Source organism: Hypanus sabinus, chromosome 23, assembly GCF_030144855.1.
Source record: "Hypanus sabinus isolate sHypSab1 chromosome 23, sHypSab1.hap1, whole genome shotgun sequence".
Classification (NCBI taxonomy): Eukaryota; Metazoa; Chordata; class Chondrichthyes; order Myliobatiformes; family Dasyatidae; genus Hypanus; species Hypanus sabinus.
The window spans coordinates 23,310,885-23,328,903 of NC_082728.1; the positions used below are offsets into that span (position 1 = coordinate 23,310,885).

Sequence of the window (18,019 nt, forward strand, 5' to 3'; positions counted from 1 at the left end):
TCAGAAGTTACAGAGAATTACGTGCAGGACACAGAGGCTGGTGGGATGGTAGGTGAAGAGAAGAGGAACTCCCTCCCTGGTGGGGTGGCGGGCGAACGGGTTGAAGGCAGACGTGCGCGAGGTAGAAGAGAAATGGTTGAGGGCCGTGTTGAGGCGACACTTCACCTGTGAGTCTGTTGGGGTCATCTACTGAATCTAGTGCTCCCGGTGTGGTTTCCTGTACATCGGTGAGACCTACCGCAGATTGAAGTACTGCTTCACTGAGCATCTATCCTCTGTCCACCAGAGAAGGCAGGACCTCCCATCGGCCACCCACTTTAGTTCCACTTTCTGTTCCAACATGTCAGTTCATGGCCTCCTCTACTGTCGTGATGAGGCCATACTCAGGTTGGAAGAGCAACACCATATATTTGGCCCGGGTAGCCTTCAACCTGATGGCATGATCATCGATTTCTTGAACCTCCAGTAATGTCCCTCCTCCTTCACCATTCCCCATTCCCTCCCTCACCTTACCTCCTTACCTGCTCATCACCTCCCTCCGCTGCTCCTCCCCCTTTTCTTTCTTCCATAGCCTTCCGTTCCCTCCTATCAGATTCCCCCTTCTCCAGCCCTGTATCTCTTTCACCAAACAATTTCCCAGCTCTTTACTTCTTCCCTCCTCCCCCCACTTTCTTACTCTGACTCCTCATCTCTTTTTTCCAGTCCTGATGAAGGGTCTCGGCCCGAAACGTTGACTGTGCTTTTTCTATAGATGCTGCCTGGCCTGCTGAGTTCCTCCAGCATTTTGTGTGTGTTGCTCTGGATTTCCAGCCTCTGCAGATTTTATCTTGTTTTTCAAAGCAAATGAAAAGGTTATTTATCCAGTCTGGAATAATAAAACAATATCCAAATCCACCAAACATGTATACAGCCTTATGGCTAATTTTGCACAATGTTAGTATATGGGATATAAATTGCTTTTCATCAGTAAGTTCCCGTAGTTAATGAACAGACACTTGTCAGTCTACAGCAGTTCAATACATCTCCTAGCAAATGCTATAACAAAGAAGTGGTAAACTGCATCCAAAAGTATATCTCCAACAACCGTAAGCAGCCTCCACTTTATAAAACTTCAGTCATGTAGACAGATTTAAGAGACTACGTTACAGGTCTTCTCCTTTTGAAACTGTGATTAGGATGACTTAATTCCATACAAAGTATATAGGTTCTGAAAAGGTTGATGAGGCTAAAGCAGTATCTGCAGACTTTGTTAAACTGGTGGGTACACTGGGAGGGGTTGCCCTTCTACTCTGAATTCTCAACGTCATCTGAACTGACCCTTCTTCATTTTCCGAGGTCTTGGTCTAAGGATTCACATGAGTCAGTGAGAAAGTTTTACATTTTCAAGTATGTTTTAAGAATCTTTTAGTTGTTAAATATACAGGACTGATAAATGGCTGCTGGGGTCTAGGCAATGAAAAAAATCACTCTGCTCTCATTCTTGTCTCTCTCAATGACTTATTTTGCCCAAATGCTGTCTCATTCCCTGCTAAACTTGGCTCCATTCATTAAGCTCTAATGTTCTATTTATTATATCAAGTGCTTAAATCTAAACAAACAGCTTGCATTCTCTTTTCTCAATGTTTCATTTGCAAATCAAAGGTTTTTATATCTTGTTTTGCTCAAAAAGTGTTATTTCATGGGAAAGCCACTCCCTGCATGTAACTGCCACACGAAAGCTGCAGGAAGTGAGCGGAGAATGTTTCTGCCATGCTAATGTGGGCAGGAGGAAGTGTTTGATTGTGCTGGGCCAACATCACAGTCAGTTGGCATTGTCTCCTCCCTGTGTTTTGAGACGGTAGTGAAATACAGGCCTTTGGGGAGATTCGTTTTACAAGACAAATTCTTTATCTTTTAGTAACACAAAGAGAAAAGGACTTCAGGCTCTGAAGATTTTTTTTTTGGCAACAGTATGGAGGTTTTGATATCAGGAAATAAGTCATTGTTGCATTGTATCCATGTTTATGCTATAAATATCAAAAAAGAAAAGCTACAATAATTTGATCTTGTGGATCACATTCTTTTGAGAACTGTGTTGCAATAATTTCTAATGCTCTGCTTTTTAAATGAACACATTCCCAAAAGCACTAGTTATAAACCAGCTTAATTTCAAAGTGAGTGTATTATTCTAGTTATCTATATCCAGTGTTTTAGCAGCTTCAGTGACTTGTAGCCCAAGTGTTTTATACAAAGGAGATGGAAGCTATTAGTCTGAAGAAGGATCCCAAACCATTCAAGCCATTCATAAAAAGATCTGCATTTTAATAGTACCTTACACAACCTTAGAATATCCAGAAGTGCTTTAAAGCTAACACAATTCTGTTGCTTTTAGTTCAAAGGGAAATTTACTCTGTGCTTAACCTCATCCCCTTCTTTTTGCTAATACTTTAAAATAAATTATATACAACAAATAAGAAAAACAAACAAAAGTTAAAAAAAAGTAAAGAATATGTTCTTCTTGGTGTTTTAATTTATTGAGGAACAGCCCAGAATAGGACCTTCCAGACCTTCAATCTGTGCCGCCCACCAGCCCGATTTAACTCTAGCCTGATCGCGGGACAATTTATAATAACCAATTAACCTACAAACTGGTATATCTTTGGACGGTGGGAGGAAACTGGAGCGTACAGAGGAACCCCATGTGATCACTGGGAGACAGAAGTGAGACCTTTGATGTACTGCAGCCTCTCGGTCACAGAAAGCCTAAGATATACCAGCCAGCAGACACTATGTTCTCCCCTGTCTGAAGGGACGAGTGTGAACGCAACTCAGAAGATAGGCAAGCAATTAGGAGTAACGCACACCTCACCTGAGTTAAGCCTACCCACCAAGCAACTGTGCTGGCCCTTCATGATCCCTCTCAACCAGTCCAACATGGCCCATGACTAGTCCACTGATGACAGTATCTATTTCACCTGAGACCTGGTGCAAAATTTCCAAATAACAGGCCTGTTAACTGTTTCTCTCTTCCTTGACCACAGGGAGACATTTGGCAGGATGTACCACAAATTAGGACTGCAGGTGCAATTTCCGTCCGTTGCCTTGGAGTGTCAGGTCGATACTAATGAGTCCTTGAGAGCCTCCCTTTTCTGTGGCATGTTGGAGATGCTCCATGTCTGAATAATTTCACTCAACCTGCAATGTAACTTTCCCTGTGCCTCCTTCCACAGATGATGTGGATTTGGACCAGACTCGGCAAAACAGAGAGGTCATGCCCTCAGCCAATGAATGTTCCTCAAGATGATAGATCCAATTTCTCTACGGATGATGTGCACATGCAGTGGATTTCTGCAGGGATTGATTAGAAGGATTGAGTGTTTAAGAGTCCTGGTGGGTCAAAACAAAGGGAAATTCTATTCCTAAAGAAACTACACTTTAGGAAGAGCTGCCTCCTCTATCTGGAACTGTACCTGAAGATCAATAAAGTGGATGCAACTAAGTTGCAAAGTAACACAATTTAAAAATGCCACAAATACTGAGCCAAACAGCCAGCATTTGTTGAGGGAGATCTGGATTTAAGGACTCAAGTTGTTGATTTTCCCTCAGAACTGAGAAAGATTTGGGAACAAGTATGTAAAAACAGTATTTCCGAATAACTTGCATAATAATGACATTCCTCATGAAGTTTCTCCAAGAGGATTAGAAAGACCAGATATTTAGAGAGATGAACAGACGGGCAGAATAGAGGGGCATCCTTTCAGAAGGGAAGTGAGGAGTAATTTCTTTAGTCAGAGGGTGGTGAATCTGAGGAATTTGTTGCCACAGGCAGCCATGGCGGTTACACACATTTGAGGCAAAGGTTGACAGATTCCTGATTGGTCAGGGCATGAAGGGATACGGGGAGAAGGCAAGAGATTGGGGCTGAGGGAGAAAATGGCAGAGCAGAATTGATGGGCTATTATGTTCCTATATATTATGGTCTTATGTCGTTTACAAGATGCCTCTGAAAGTCGACAAGACTTAATGATGCATTATAGTATACGGCAGAGAACCCAAAAAACATCACAGACATAAGTGGGAACTTATAGAGGATGGGAAATCTTTTAAAAATCAACAGAAAGCAACTAAAAAGGTCATTAAGAAGGTAAAGATGAAATATAAAAGTAAGTTAGGCAATAATATTAAAGAGGATACTAAAAGTTTCTTCAGATTCATTTTAGTGTAAAAGAGAGGTGAGAGTGCATATCAAACCACTGGAAAAAGATGCTGGAGAGGTAGTAATGGGAAACAACAAAATAGCAGATGAACTGACTAAGTATTTTGCACCAGCCTTCACTGTGGAAGGCACTAGCAATTTGGCCGAAGTTCCAGAGAGTCAGGGATCATGAAGTATGTGAAGTTCCCATAACTAGAGAGAAGGTTCTTGGGAAACTCAAAAGTCTGATGGTAGATCAGTTGCCTGGACCAGATGGTTACATCCCAGAGTTCTGAAAGAGGTGGCTGAAGAGATGGTGGAGGTACTAGTAACAATCCTTCAAGAATCACTAGATTCTGGAATGGTTCTGGAAGACTGGAAAATTGCAAAATCACTCCACTCTCCAAGAAGAGAGAGAGAGGCAGCATAAAGGAAACTTCAGGCCAGTTAGTCTGACCTCAGTGGTTGAGAAGATGTTGGAGTCAATTATTAAGGATGTGGCTTTGGGGTACTTGGAGGCGCAGGATAAAACAGGTTTCCTCAAGAGAAAATCTTGTCTGACAGATCTGTTGGAAGTCTTTGAAGAAATAACAAGCAGGATAGACAAAGGAGAATCAGTTAATGTTGTGTACTTGGATTTTCAGAAGACCTTTGACAAGGTGCCACACAAGGATTGCTTAACAAGTTACAAGCCCATGGTATTACAGGAAAGATTCTAGCATGGATAAAGCAGAGGGCTGATTGGCAGGACACAAAAAGTGGGAATAAAGGGAACTTTTTCTGATTGGCTGCCGGTGACTAGTGGTGTTCCAATCTCTGTTGGGACAGATTCTTTTCATGTTATATGTGAATGATTTGAATGACGGGATTGATGGCTCTGCTGCCAAGTTTGCAGAAGATATGAAAATAGGTGGAGGGACAGGTAGTTTTGAGGAAGTAGAGAGGCTACAGAAGGAGTTAGACAGATTAGGAGAATGGGCAAAGAAATGGCAGATGGAATACAGTGCTGGGAAGTGTATGGACATTCACATTTGTAGAAGAAATGAAAGAGTAGACTATTTTCTGAATGAAGAGAAAATACAAAAACTAAGGCGCAAAGGGACTTGGGAGTCCTTGTGCAGGATTCCCTAAAGGTTAATTTGCAGGTTGAGTCTGTGGTGAGGAAAGCAAATGTTAGCATTCATTTCATGAGGGCAAGATATAAAAGCAAGGATATAATGTTGAAACTTTATAAAACACTGGTGAGGCCTCGCTTGGAGTATTGTGAGCAGGTTTGGGCCCCTTATCTTAGAAAGGATGTACTGAAACTGGAGAGGGTTCAAATGAATTTCACGGAAGTGATTCCAGGATTGAATGCCTTGTTGTATGAAGAGCTTTTGATGGCTCCGGGCCTGTACTCACTAGAATTCAGAAGAATGAAGGGTGACCTCATTGAAACCTATCGAATGGTGAAAGGCCTTGATAGAGTGGATGTGGAGAGGATGTTTCCTATGGTGGGAGAGTGTAAGACCAGAGGACATAGCCTCAGAATAGAGGTGCATCCTGTTAGAATGGAGATGAGGAGGAATTTCTATGGCCTGCAAGTGAGGTGTCTCTGGAATTCTTTGCCACAAGCAGCTGTGGAGGCCAAGTCATTAGGTATATTTAAGGCAGAGGTTGATAGGTTCTTACTTGGTCAGGGCATGAAGGGATACTGGGAGAAGACAGGGGATTGGGGCTGAGAGGAAAATGGGATCAGCCATGATGAAATGGTGGAGCAGATTCAATGGGCCAAATGGCCTAATTCTGCTCCTGTATCTTATGGTTTTAAGGCTAAACCATCAAAAGGAAGGGACAGGACAGCCAGGAGAATGTTGTGCACCAGGACACGGGTCACAGAGGTTCCTCTGTCAGGATGAGCACAAGGAAAGACAGCTGGGGAAACCTTTTTGGTAATGAAGTTGAGAACTTTGGGATCATTTTGGTTCATCCACCATATCGTCAAGGGTTTAATAAACAATGAGACATACTTTGCAACTTCCTTCTAAATATACCTTCTAGTTTTAAACTAATATGTGGGATGAACAGTAGCTTTGAATTACAGATTGAATAGCCAATCTGGAAATTTGAGCATAAAAATCTGGGCGGATACTTCACTGGGCCAACAGAGATATTAACTTTTTGACAAGAGAAGTTCTATCTACTTTTTTTGGGTAAAATATAAAGTGATCTCATGCTGCTCATTTGAAGAATAGGGAGTTGAGGGGTAAGTTGCCTGGAACCAACCTGGTCTCTTGGTCGGTATTTATCCCTCATCTACATGACTGAAACAGATATCTGGCCATTATCACTTTCCTGTTTGTGGGAGATTATTGTGGGCAGATTGATCACAGTTTACCTCACTGCATCCGTGAATTTCATAGCCTGGCTACAGGCTCATGCCTTTGTGCCCTCCACAGCCAGAAGAAGAGACACGATGTCTCAAAAGAAACCAGCAAACATCTTCTGCATCTTTGTGTCAAATGGAAGAATAGGGACTAAAGTGATCAATTTGGTCCCACACTAACGAGACCAACATTTGGATTATAAGCAACAGACTTATCACCAAGTCAAAACTAACACCTGACAGCTTTGAGTAATACCCCAATCATTTCAGTTTCTTCACAGATCTTACCTCCAGCTGAAACAGAGTATTTGGTTAGAAGCAGCATTCCATTATGATGACCAGAACTACACTAATAGAACATGGAGTGGACCACAACATTCCACTAATTAGTTCCTACTGTCCCACAAATTATGCACTTTACATAGCTTCCACTTCCAGCTTCATGCTGCAAGTAGGGTGTTACTGTTAGTCTGAAGCCACAAGGGGAAAATCTTTTCAGTCTCAGAAATCTGACACTCCTCCCACACATCAGATTCAAGAACAGCTACTTCAACCACTTGGTTCCTGAAACAACTTTCACAACCCTAATCACCACCTCAGTATAGAAACACAATGATCACTTTGCACTACAAACAGCTTTGTTTCTATTGTTCTAATTGTGTTCTTTCTTGTAAAAATTGTGCATGATTTATATTTAATTCATGTTTTCCTTGTGCATATGTGTGTTTTTGTTGCCATGCACCAGTAAGATCTTCATTGGATCTGTGCATATATGTACTTGTGCACATGACAATAAACTTGACTTTGACTTTTTTTCCTTTAGCTCAATGATCAGGGGTTCCCAATCTTTTTATGCCATGGCTCAATACCGTTAAGCAAGAGGTCCATAGACCCCTGGTTGGGAACCCCTGTTATAGATAAGCCGCTTCCTCAATTTTTCATCAAGATTCTTCCATCTGCATCCTTGAAGATGTTTGTTAACTTGCTAAGTCATATGAACAGTGAATGGAGGATCCCTCCCCATCCTGTTCTTCATTCCCGAGCTTCAAACAGCAACATGAATGCAATCCAGACCACATGTGCACACTTCCATTGCCTCTGGATAGTAAAGGGCAGTTAATTTCTTTCCCCCTGTTTTACTTCAGACACGTTTGAGGCCAGTATACTGGCACTGCCAGTATCCTGAAAAAGATCTTCTGACCTCTGTACACCAGAGAACAGAGCACGGTAAGATGAAACTTAAATAGATCCCTGTCTGTGGACTCAAGGGGACCTTAAAGATCTTTTACTCGACATTAAAAACAAAGGCAACATTCCTTGCTTAACAATTATCACCTAAAATATGCTCATATAACTATTCCCTGTTTATGGAAGCATGTTCTGAGTGCATTGACGACATCATATGGGGTGAGATTTTATTAGGTTTGTTCTATGCCTTGATGTTCTTGCACTGTTTGACAACTTATGAGGCTGAACAACAGCTTCACTTCAAATTCCGTTATTCAGAATCATCATGTATTGCCGTCCCGCCAAATAGCAGTTCTTTCCCACGGAGTAGAGGTTTCTAATCAAAAAGAATAATTAATGCAAGATCTGAAATATAGAGTAACATTGCACGGGCAGTGGTATTGAATTTTCATGCAAGTTAAGGAAATTACCTTGACAGGAAGCATTATAGCTCTGCTGTTCCAGTTCAGCCAATTCACTCAGCAGAGCTATGCCATGCATCCCTGAGCAGGGGTAAAAAGTCGACGTTGCAGGGCGTGAGGGTGGTATGGGGGTGCTGGGAAACTCAGGCTCTAAAGCGAGGAGATCTCCCATACTGAGGCCAGCTGCCACCAGGGCATTCATTCCTGCTATGCAGTCTAGCCGCCATTTGAGTACTTCGTCCCTCTCCGGGGCATCATGGCTAATTTCAGAATCCTCATCCTGATTCTCTTGTGTGGCTTCTCCAGCAGTATTGCATTCACGCTTTAAGTCAGTCTCAGGGACTGAGCTCAAGTGATCAGAGTTTCTTACATCCAGTGTTTCATTGGTTAAGGTCGTGGGCTCACTGGTTGAGTGAGGTGACTCGTTTGCTGAAGTTTCTTGTCCACATTCTTCTGTAAGCCTTCCATCAGTATCATTTCCCTGAGAAGCAATCAAATGCCTTAAGCACTCCATGTTTTCTTTCATAGACGGCTCAAGTTGCTCCACAGTTGAATTCTCTGCTGGCGAAACATTTACTGTCTCCTTTTCCTCTGTGCTGCGAAGAAGGCTGTGCTCATGTTGCTCGACAATGTCCAGGTCGCTTGCTGTGATCTGTTGTTCGCTGGGGCTTGTCCCCACTGTCAGGACTGAGTGAGTATCACAGTGAATTTTCGCACCAGGCGTAATGGTTCTTGACTGCTCTGGTTCAGCTGATGGGGTGGGGACGGGTTGCATAGTTTCAGCATCTGTGGGATTGGCAGGGTGTACAAGAGGAGTTGGGGAGCGATAGCCCATGGTCACTGCTGTGTACGAGTAGCCAGGTGGAATCTCTGGAAGAGACAAGGAGAAGGAACATGTTTTACTGACACAGCTAATAGTCATAGAGGACTACAACACAGGAGCATTCCCTTCAGCCCATCTAGTCTATGTCGAGCTATTATTCTGCCTAGACCAATCGGCCCACAGCTAAATGATAGTCCTCTATACCCTTCCCATCCATGCACCCATCTAAACTTCTCTTAGTTGTCGCAATCAAATCCACATCCACCTTTTCTACTGGCAGCTCATTCCACACTTGCACCATCCTCTGATGAAGATCCCCTCCACCCCAGGTTCCCCTTAAATATTTCACTCTTAACCTACAACTCCCAGTTCCCTCCTCAATGGAAAAAGACTGCTTGAATTAACCCTACATATACCCTCATAACTTTGTAAACCTAATGCTGTGTGCCACTCTATAAGCAGAGGTGATTTCTAAAGATCCACCACAATGGAGCCCATTCAATTTGAACCTTACAGATTTTTCTGGTATATAACACCTTGTGGTGAATCCGGGATATGTGACCTGTTCTCCAGAACAGGAAATATAATTTGCAGGGCATGAAATCCAGTGCAGTTGCCATGCAGTCAACCTTAACTTATTCTGCATTTCCCTCTGATAAATTGAACATGTATGAGTGCATGAACCATGACTTATAGTGACTGTAATCATAACGCCATTCTATATCAACCTTTATAAGTGCAGTGGAAAACCTGCCTTGCCCAGGTGCCTTGTATTCACTAACCACTACAGAGAGAAAAAAATGTATTCAGAGTCAGAAGTCAAATCACAATGGATGGAGAAATAGGGGGTTTCACTTGGAAACACTGGGCAACACTATCAATTTGCTCGTAAGGATGAAATAATTAAACCCTACACCTTGAACCCCGAACAGATTATCTGCCTGACATCAGACAGTACAGCTGACACCAAGCCTGAGCAACAAAGCTAATGTTATTACTTTGTCTTCACCAAGAACTGGGAAGGTGCCCCTGACTTTATGCCGGTTGGCAGCATCCTGACTACTTTGTCATCAACTGAGTGTAATTAATGGTATCCATCCGCTTCTCTGACATACCACCAGATGAATACATATCCTTCCACCAAAGTGTTTCATTCTCAAGGACTGCTGAAGGAGAAAAAGCTTTCTATCTGCCAGGCAGCTCAGTCACTCTCCTCCTCTTCCCTTCAACGTCAAACAAAAGAATTCCAGCTGCTGCATAACGCCTAACCTTGAAAACTGAAAGGAAATGTATTGGATTTTGCTGCATGCGTGTTGTTTTTGGCTAGGGTTTCGCAAGCCTGATTTCAACTGATTTCTGGAGGAAAAGTTGCATCGTTTCAGTACTTTGAAATTTAATCAAGCCAAGCTTGTTCCTACAGTATTTCCTTTGATAATTATTTCACCCTAGAGACATCCCGAGTCAGTCTTCCCTTCTTGTGCAGATGAGCATTTTATTCCCAATTTGTCCCATCTGAATAGACGAAAACAGGCAAATCTCGCTTGCTGAAACAAAGTCAGTTTAACATCCTGGCGTAAGGGGCAAACTTGGATGATCAGTTCAGCTGTGAATCTAATGCTCACACTCTGAGCCAGAGGGTCGTAGGTTCAATTCAGACTACATGGACTTGTACATAAAGATAGATATTGGAACCCCACAAGCATTACTAAGGGAGAGCTGAATTGTCGGAAATGTTGTCTTTCAAATTATAGGTTTATCTGAAACTTTTATGTCTTCTCAGTAAAAGACCAAATGGTACCAATCAGAATGTGAGTAGGCAAGTTATCCCTGATAGGCTGACCAATATTCATCCTTAACAATGGTAACATTACAAAAATATTTAATTGGTCAAATATTCTTTGAAATATTGCAAGGTTACTCAAAGTGCTAAGTCATTGCAAATCTTTCTTTTCAGTAGTGAATATTGGAAACTGTTTGCCAATATTCTGCAAGTGTCTACAAAATGTAATAGTATGAGCATTACAGGCATGAGCCTGTGAGCAGTTATGTTCGACCACTGTGATATCTGCAATCTCCATGATTTTGAATATTTGCATCAACAATTATGTTCAGAACTCACTGCCAGCACATTCCCTCCAACAAAAAAAGAGCTGCACAAATAGAAAGTAGTTCACAGTCTTTACCCACTTGCCATTGATTTATTAAATAATCTTTTTACCATTCTCACACTGACTTTCTTCCAGCCTTTGGTACCTCCACAGCCAGAAAAGAGAAAAGAAAGTGCAGCATTTCCCAGAACACAGACTTATACATCTTGACAACAGTTGTGCTCTTTCATTCCAGTAAATATTAAACAGACTTTTTTTTTAGTTTTGTACTAATACTGGCCATAGAATTATCCACAGAACGAAGACACAATTGGTTTTTGAACTTACAGAACTCAAAAAAAAAATGGAGGCTTTCAAATCCATGTGACAAATTTGGACCTTCCTTGTGGTTGTTAATTTAATGTGGACGTACCTGGCTCAAAGGATTCAGAGTAGTGCTGAGAGGGCTCTCCTTCCACTCGTTTTTCCGCCATCTGACTTCCTGTGGAATTCTGGGATGAAGGAGGACTAACCACGGACGTCTGTGGGACAGCAGCAGGACCAGAAGTCGGACAGGAAGGCAACGGACAGACTGCGGTGGGCTGGGGGGTGGGGCATCCCGACTTGGGTGTTAATGAAGGAGAATGACGACACGGTGAGAGTTTGGCAGAACACATGCCAGATGGCAGTATGACCGGAGAAGAAAGATTCTTGGGAGAGTTTAAGGCAACTGTTTTGTGTGATCTCCTGTTCCTCTCTAGAGTGTGCTCTTCTGCCTCTATTCGAGATTCCTCTGCCTTACGTTGATCCTGAAGAAAAGACAGGATTCAGGAGGTAAATTGAAATTGTTAAACCCAAAGAGTTCAGCCCAGTTCCATTTTCCTACAAGTGCAATTCTGCTCACCAAACCTAAACATTTAAGTAATCCAGGATTATGGGAGCAGAAGGAATCCATTCATCATCCTGTTCATTTAAGTAATGCTTGATGAACGTCATAACCTCCATCTATCTATCTTGGTTCCAAAATGCCCACATTGTTTCCATTCAGGACCCCGAACAGTCCTTCCATGTGAGGCAACACTTCACCTGTAAATCTGCTGGGTTCACCTACAGTATCCGGTGCTCCCATTGTGGCCTCCTGTAATTTCGGTGAGACCCGAGGTAGACTGAGAGTCCACTTCGTCGAGAACCTTTGCTCTGTCCGCCATAAATAGCAGGATTTCCCAGACGTCACCCATTTCAATTCTACTTCCTATTCCCATTCTGGCATGTCAGTCAATGGCCTCCTGTACTGTCACAATGAGGCCACACTCAGGTTGAAGGAGCAACATCTTAAATTCTGTCTGGGTGGCCTCCAACCTGATGGCATGAACACTGATTTCTTGAACTTACTGTAATTACAACCCCCCCCCCCACCACCACCTCACCACCTCCCACTTATTTCCCTCTCACACGTTCTCTCCTTACCTGCCCATCACCTTTCTCTGGTGCTCCTTCCCCTTCACTTTCTTCCATGGTCTTCTGTTCTCCACTATTAGATTCCCCCTTCTCCAGATCTTTATCTCTTCCACCCATCGACTCCCCTGCTCCTTATTTCTCTGCTCCCCTCTCCCAATTTCACCTATCACCTTGAACTTCTTCCCCCCCCTTCCCACCCCCCCACCACCTTCTTGTTCTGGCTTCTTCCCCCTTCCTTTCCAGTCCTGATGAAGGGTCGTGGCCCGAAACATCAACTGTTTACTCCCGTCCATAGAAGCTGTCTGACCTGCTGAGCTCCTCCACCACACTGTGTGTATTGCTCTAGATCCCCAGCATCTGCAGTACCTCCTGGGTCTATTCTTTCCAACTCATGTCTTATTAGTTCCATTAGTGGCTTTGGCGTTCAATCCACTATTATCCTGTCAAAAATTACTCATGCATACTGGATGATTTCAAGATACAAGCAGTTAGATGTTGATAGGATGAAAGAGGACAAGATGGCAAGTATGAACATCTAGCACAGATTTAAAAGGTCATGGGAAGTTACCAAACTGCACCTTTAACTATATTTCCCTCTCTATGGATGCTGCACGACTTGATGAGCATTTCCTTTTCTAAACATCAATTTTCCAATATCTGCAGTAATTTATTTTGTGCCAGTGACTGAAAATCTGTGGTTCTCAATTTGACTGAGACATTGGACAATCCATTTCTCAGTAACAAGTGCTTGGTTATCGTATAAAGATACAGGCCAGCAGAATAAAAGACTTTGAATAAAGAGCATCCTGACAAGTTGCATCTCCATCTGCTATGGGAGCAGTCGAGCATCGGACCTGAAATCCCTACAAAAGCCTGTGAGAATGGCTGAGAGGATCATAGGGGTCTCTCTACCATCCATCAAGGACATTTATCAGGAGCACTGCATATGCAGGGCTCTTAGCATTATCAAGGATCCCCCCCCCATCCAACCAGCATTCCCTTTGACTTTCTACCATCCGGCACGAGACTCCAACACATGAAAGCAAGAATGGTCAGGATGAGAAACCGTTTCTTCTCCCAGGCCATTAGGCTTCTGGACTCCTGGCTGCATCATATCCGAAATGTCACTGATTAATCTAGTCTGTACCTTACAATATTTAATATTAACGCACTTTAATTTGTTACTTATGTGTGATTCAAATGTAGATTTTATCCTTATCCTTATCGTGTGTTATGTGCTTTACATCCTGGTTCGAAGAAACGTTATCTTGTTACTATATACGAGGGGTGATTGATAAGTTCGCGGCCTAAGGTAGAAGAAGTCGATTTTAGAAAACCTAGCACATTTATTTTTCAACATAGTCCCCTCCTATATTTACACACTTAGTCCAGCGGTCATGGAGCAAACAGATCCTTTCTTTGTAGAAGTTGGCATCTTGGACCTCCAGAAGTGGTCCACAGCAGGGGTGATTGATACGTTAGTGGCCTAAGGTAGAAGGAGATGAGTTATTAACTTCAAACTTTCTGCATAATCACTCAAAGAGTTGACCTGCATGTGCATGTAACGAGAGCTGTATAACTCATCTCCTTCTACCTTAGGCCATGAACTTATCAATCACCCCTGCTGTGGACCACCTGGAGGTCCAAGATACTCTCGTTACATGTACATGCAAGTCAACTCTTTGAGTGAAAATGCAGAAAGTTTGGTTAATAACTCATCTCCTTCTACCTAAGGCCACAAACTTATCAATCACCCCATGCTGTGGACCACTTCTACAAAGAAGGGATCCGTATGCTCCACGACCGCTGGACTAAGTGTGTACATGTAGGAGGGGACTACGTTGAAAAATAAATGTGCTAGGCTTTCTAAAATTGACTCCTTCTACCTTAGGCCATGAACTTATCAAACACCCTTTGTACATTATATATACGTATGTAGTTAAACAACAATAAACTTCACTTGATTGGTTGAGAAGTGGGAATTAAGACAGCCACTTCTGTTTTTTCTGTATCTGTGAAAAACGTGGACATGAAGGAAACGGAGAACCAAACGTTAGTCGCCCAGAGGGAGATGTTCTGGAGGCAAAGCCTTGCCGATGCATGGTTCCCTCACCGTGAGCTGTGAGTGCCGCTGGAGCTGAAGAGCTTGTGCTCGCTGCTGCTGTTGTTGCTGCTGCTGCTGCTGTTGGTGCTGCTGATGTTGTTGCTGCAGCATGTAGAGCTCCTGTTGGCGGAGAAGCTGTGAGCGCGGATAAACAGAGAGCTGGCCTGGATGCTGCATGTGTGAGGCAGGGGCTCGGGCTGGATAGATGGGTGGCCAGAGGGAGTGAGCAGGATCGATCACCTCAGCTGGAAGAACCGGCAAAGAAAGAAGAGGTTAGATAATACCCCAGCATGAACTTCACTAAGCAAAGACACCCCATTGTTCCAACATAATGCAGCATTCACATTTTACCACCAATAATAAGATTATCTAACTGCATCACTTAATGTAAAATTGACTAAATACAGTTTGTTGTAGCTCAGTGAAGGAAGTTAGGAGATCCAAATACCATAAATTAACATGAACGTTGATAGACGATTGGGCGGGTTAAGCTCTGGTCCCATGAATGTAAAACAGAATTATCAGCAGAAACAGGGGTAGAATCTCAATTAAAATTGTACGAGCGGATTCAAAATTTTACAAAACAGAAGCTCAGCTCAGAGCCAAGGACAGATCCAATCTCAACTCAGCCTTCTGAAGGTAAGTAAAGCAGGATGGGGCACTTGTGAGCGATTCTGGTCGTTTACGTCAACCGTTATTACTGAATTATCGGTTCTTTAGAGATTGAAATGATGTGTCAGCGAACAATGTTTCCTTTACTGGGAGACTGAAATAAGGGATTCAACACCCCTTGGAGTGGCGAGCCCATCATGAAAATTTCAATGCTGAATTGGTTAGATATTAGGGATATAACTTAACAGGCTCTTCTGGCCCAACAAGGCCATGTCATCCAATTACACCCATTAACCAATCAACCTAATGACCTATACATCTTTGCAATGTGGAAAGAAACCTACGTCTTCACAGGAAGAACCCCTTACAGATGGCAGTGGAATTGAACCTGGGTTGCTGCCATTATGCTAACTACTACACGGCCGTGTAAAAGACTCAAGATTGGGACATGCTGAGCAAAGCATTGGAGATGAGTTATCCCTATCCAGTGTCACTTGCCCAGTGAACTGGGGCTGGGAGCAACGTCAAGTGCTGGATTTTGTAGTCCAAATCCATTTGAAGCTCTGATCTCTTGTGTTTAGGGGTTTATTATCCGATTCCACCTCTCCCCCTCTCCTTGCACTCTCTTTGTTGCAATCCTTCCAATATTCTGAATATCAGTCACTGAGTACTACTGACTGTCTCTCACCATCCAACCAGACCCGCGTACGTAAATACATAGCCTTTTTCTAGATCATTCTACCTATCCTACGGTTGACAGCGCATCCTCTGTTCCTATCGACCCATGAGCTCTCTCATGCCCAGTGGGATATTTTGGTCAATGATCTCCTGAACATTTCCTCTCTGGTTTGTCTACACTGAAATTATACTGTCATCCACCTTGTTCTATTATTCTGCATGGAATTACAATGGATGAAACACAAAGCTTGGCAGCAGAAATGAATGGAATTTTTCCTGCTTCCCCGGGTCTCTCCCTTAATCTACAGCCTTCCAGTTGTCCAAACCTAGACTCGGAACCGACAAATAAATCTTAATAATTAACCACGGTTGTGCACTGCACCATGGGCCTTGCTCCCTCACTTCAATCTCCAGTGAAGGAAAAAAAAATCCTTCATGGACATAGCATTACAAATCTCAAAAAGAACTGGTTCAAGTAATACTTTGGCAATAATGGGAAATCACTGTTAAGTTTGTGGTTCAGGGCCATTTTGCGCAGCAAAAGTAATTTCATTTAGTGCTTTTGCGGCCACCACTGTGCGAATTTCCATCTGTGTATTATGATTCACCTTGAATCCAAGTTTTAAATATAATTGGAATACCACACCACAGCAAGGACAGAGTACTTGGATTAGAGCGCGTTTCAAAGCATCAAAATAGTCAAAAGGTGTTGCATGAACATCATCTGCAAACTACGATACAAATCAATCTGAACGTGAATTATTGCCTTGCTAAACACACGGTGTATAAACCTGTCTGACTAACAATGGGATGCTGACTGACCCAAGCTGCTGAATACTTAGTAACTATTAGGCCTTACAGGTGCCCTGCCCAACTCGGCAGAAAAACGCATTGTGCATGCAAGATAATAAAACTCATCATTATAAAGTGTCATCTCATCTGACTTTCAAGAGTAATGCCACAGGATGTCCACTGGTACATTATAATGCTTTAGAGATAGTTATTGATAAGCTTTATATCAGCCATTACCACAACAATATAAATCATCTGCTTGGATACATTTTTAGATGGCATATATTCCAATAAATTCAGCAGTCCCACGCTCCCACCATGAGCCATTTATCAAAGGAAGTACAGGTCGGGGACAGGGCTACAGAACTGTTGGAATAACTCTCCAGTGCATATGCTTTTTGGGCATGGCTCTTCACTGAGTGTGCAGAATCATTAAGCTTCCCACTGTTTTATAAAATGCTTTGAAGAGTATGCTTGTACAATAGGGTAAAAGTTGAGAGACGGAGTATCGTTTTACCACAGTGCCTTTTCCCGCACGTACTTAACACCTGGGTCTAAACTTCCTGCAAAAGTGCTTGCTGTTCTGTTACTGCCATACACAGAAATCAAACCTTCACACAGCTGACTGCCAGGATTCCCTACCTGCTCTCAAATCCAGCAGCAGAGTGTATATCCTCCATGTTCCCCAGCACACAGACCGGATAATCTGCCCATGCTGAACCTATGCATTTGATTTGTGCAGAACTTCTCAACTATTTAAGATAAGTTGCAATTTTTTAAAATTTCATTAATTTTAATAGATTTAATTACTTTGGGAACTTTTCAATGTTTTTGTTTTAATTTTATTAAATTCTTGGGAGTGGAGTACTTTGATTGTCCTGAATGTCAGCAATGTTCACAAACATTCATTCTCATCTTTCCAGATGGTCAGAGCAAATCTGAGGGTAGAACTTGCCATTTATGATAAGAAAAATCCTGCATTGCACAGGAGTTGCCCAAGGGTGTTCATGTCAGGGGAACTGCCCCGTGTTGGAGACTGTCAAGAGGGAGAGGATCATTCAAAGTGGGTGGCAAGCAAGGATGGTGACTAAATCCTTGGGATTCTCACTTCTGTATTTACTTAGGCTTTCACCCAGGCTGTCTGATTGAGATTTCATAGTTTAACTGCCTAAGTGCAGGTGATTTTGAGAAGGGTTCCTGTGGGAACTGTACAGGAAGCATTGGGCTATATTCTCCCAGTGAAGTCATCTTCTTTATTTGAGCTTGGATTCCAGCAC

At 42.7% G+C, this 18,019-nt stretch overlaps 1 protein-coding gene across 2 annotated transcripts in view; it reads right to left on the bottom strand.

Annotated features, from left to right (window-relative positions):
• The window catches only part of bahcc1b (BAH domain and coiled-coil containing 1b), a 286,926-nt gene that overhangs the window by 109,088 nt on the left and 159,819 nt on the right, over positions 1 to 18,019 (bottom strand). For both annotated transcript variants that reach the window (XM_059948538.1, XM_059948537.1), the window contains exons 9-11: positions 14,670 to 14,905; positions 11,532 to 11,907; positions 8,198 to 9,058 (exon numbers count right to left, since the gene is read on the bottom strand). In XM_059948538.1, the coding sequence (XP_059804521.1) occupies positions 8,198 to 9,058; positions 11,532 to 11,907; positions 14,670 to 14,905 (1,473 nt within the window). The remainder of the gene's footprint in view (positions 1 to 8,197; positions 9,059 to 11,531; positions 11,908 to 14,669; positions 14,906 to 18,019) is intronic.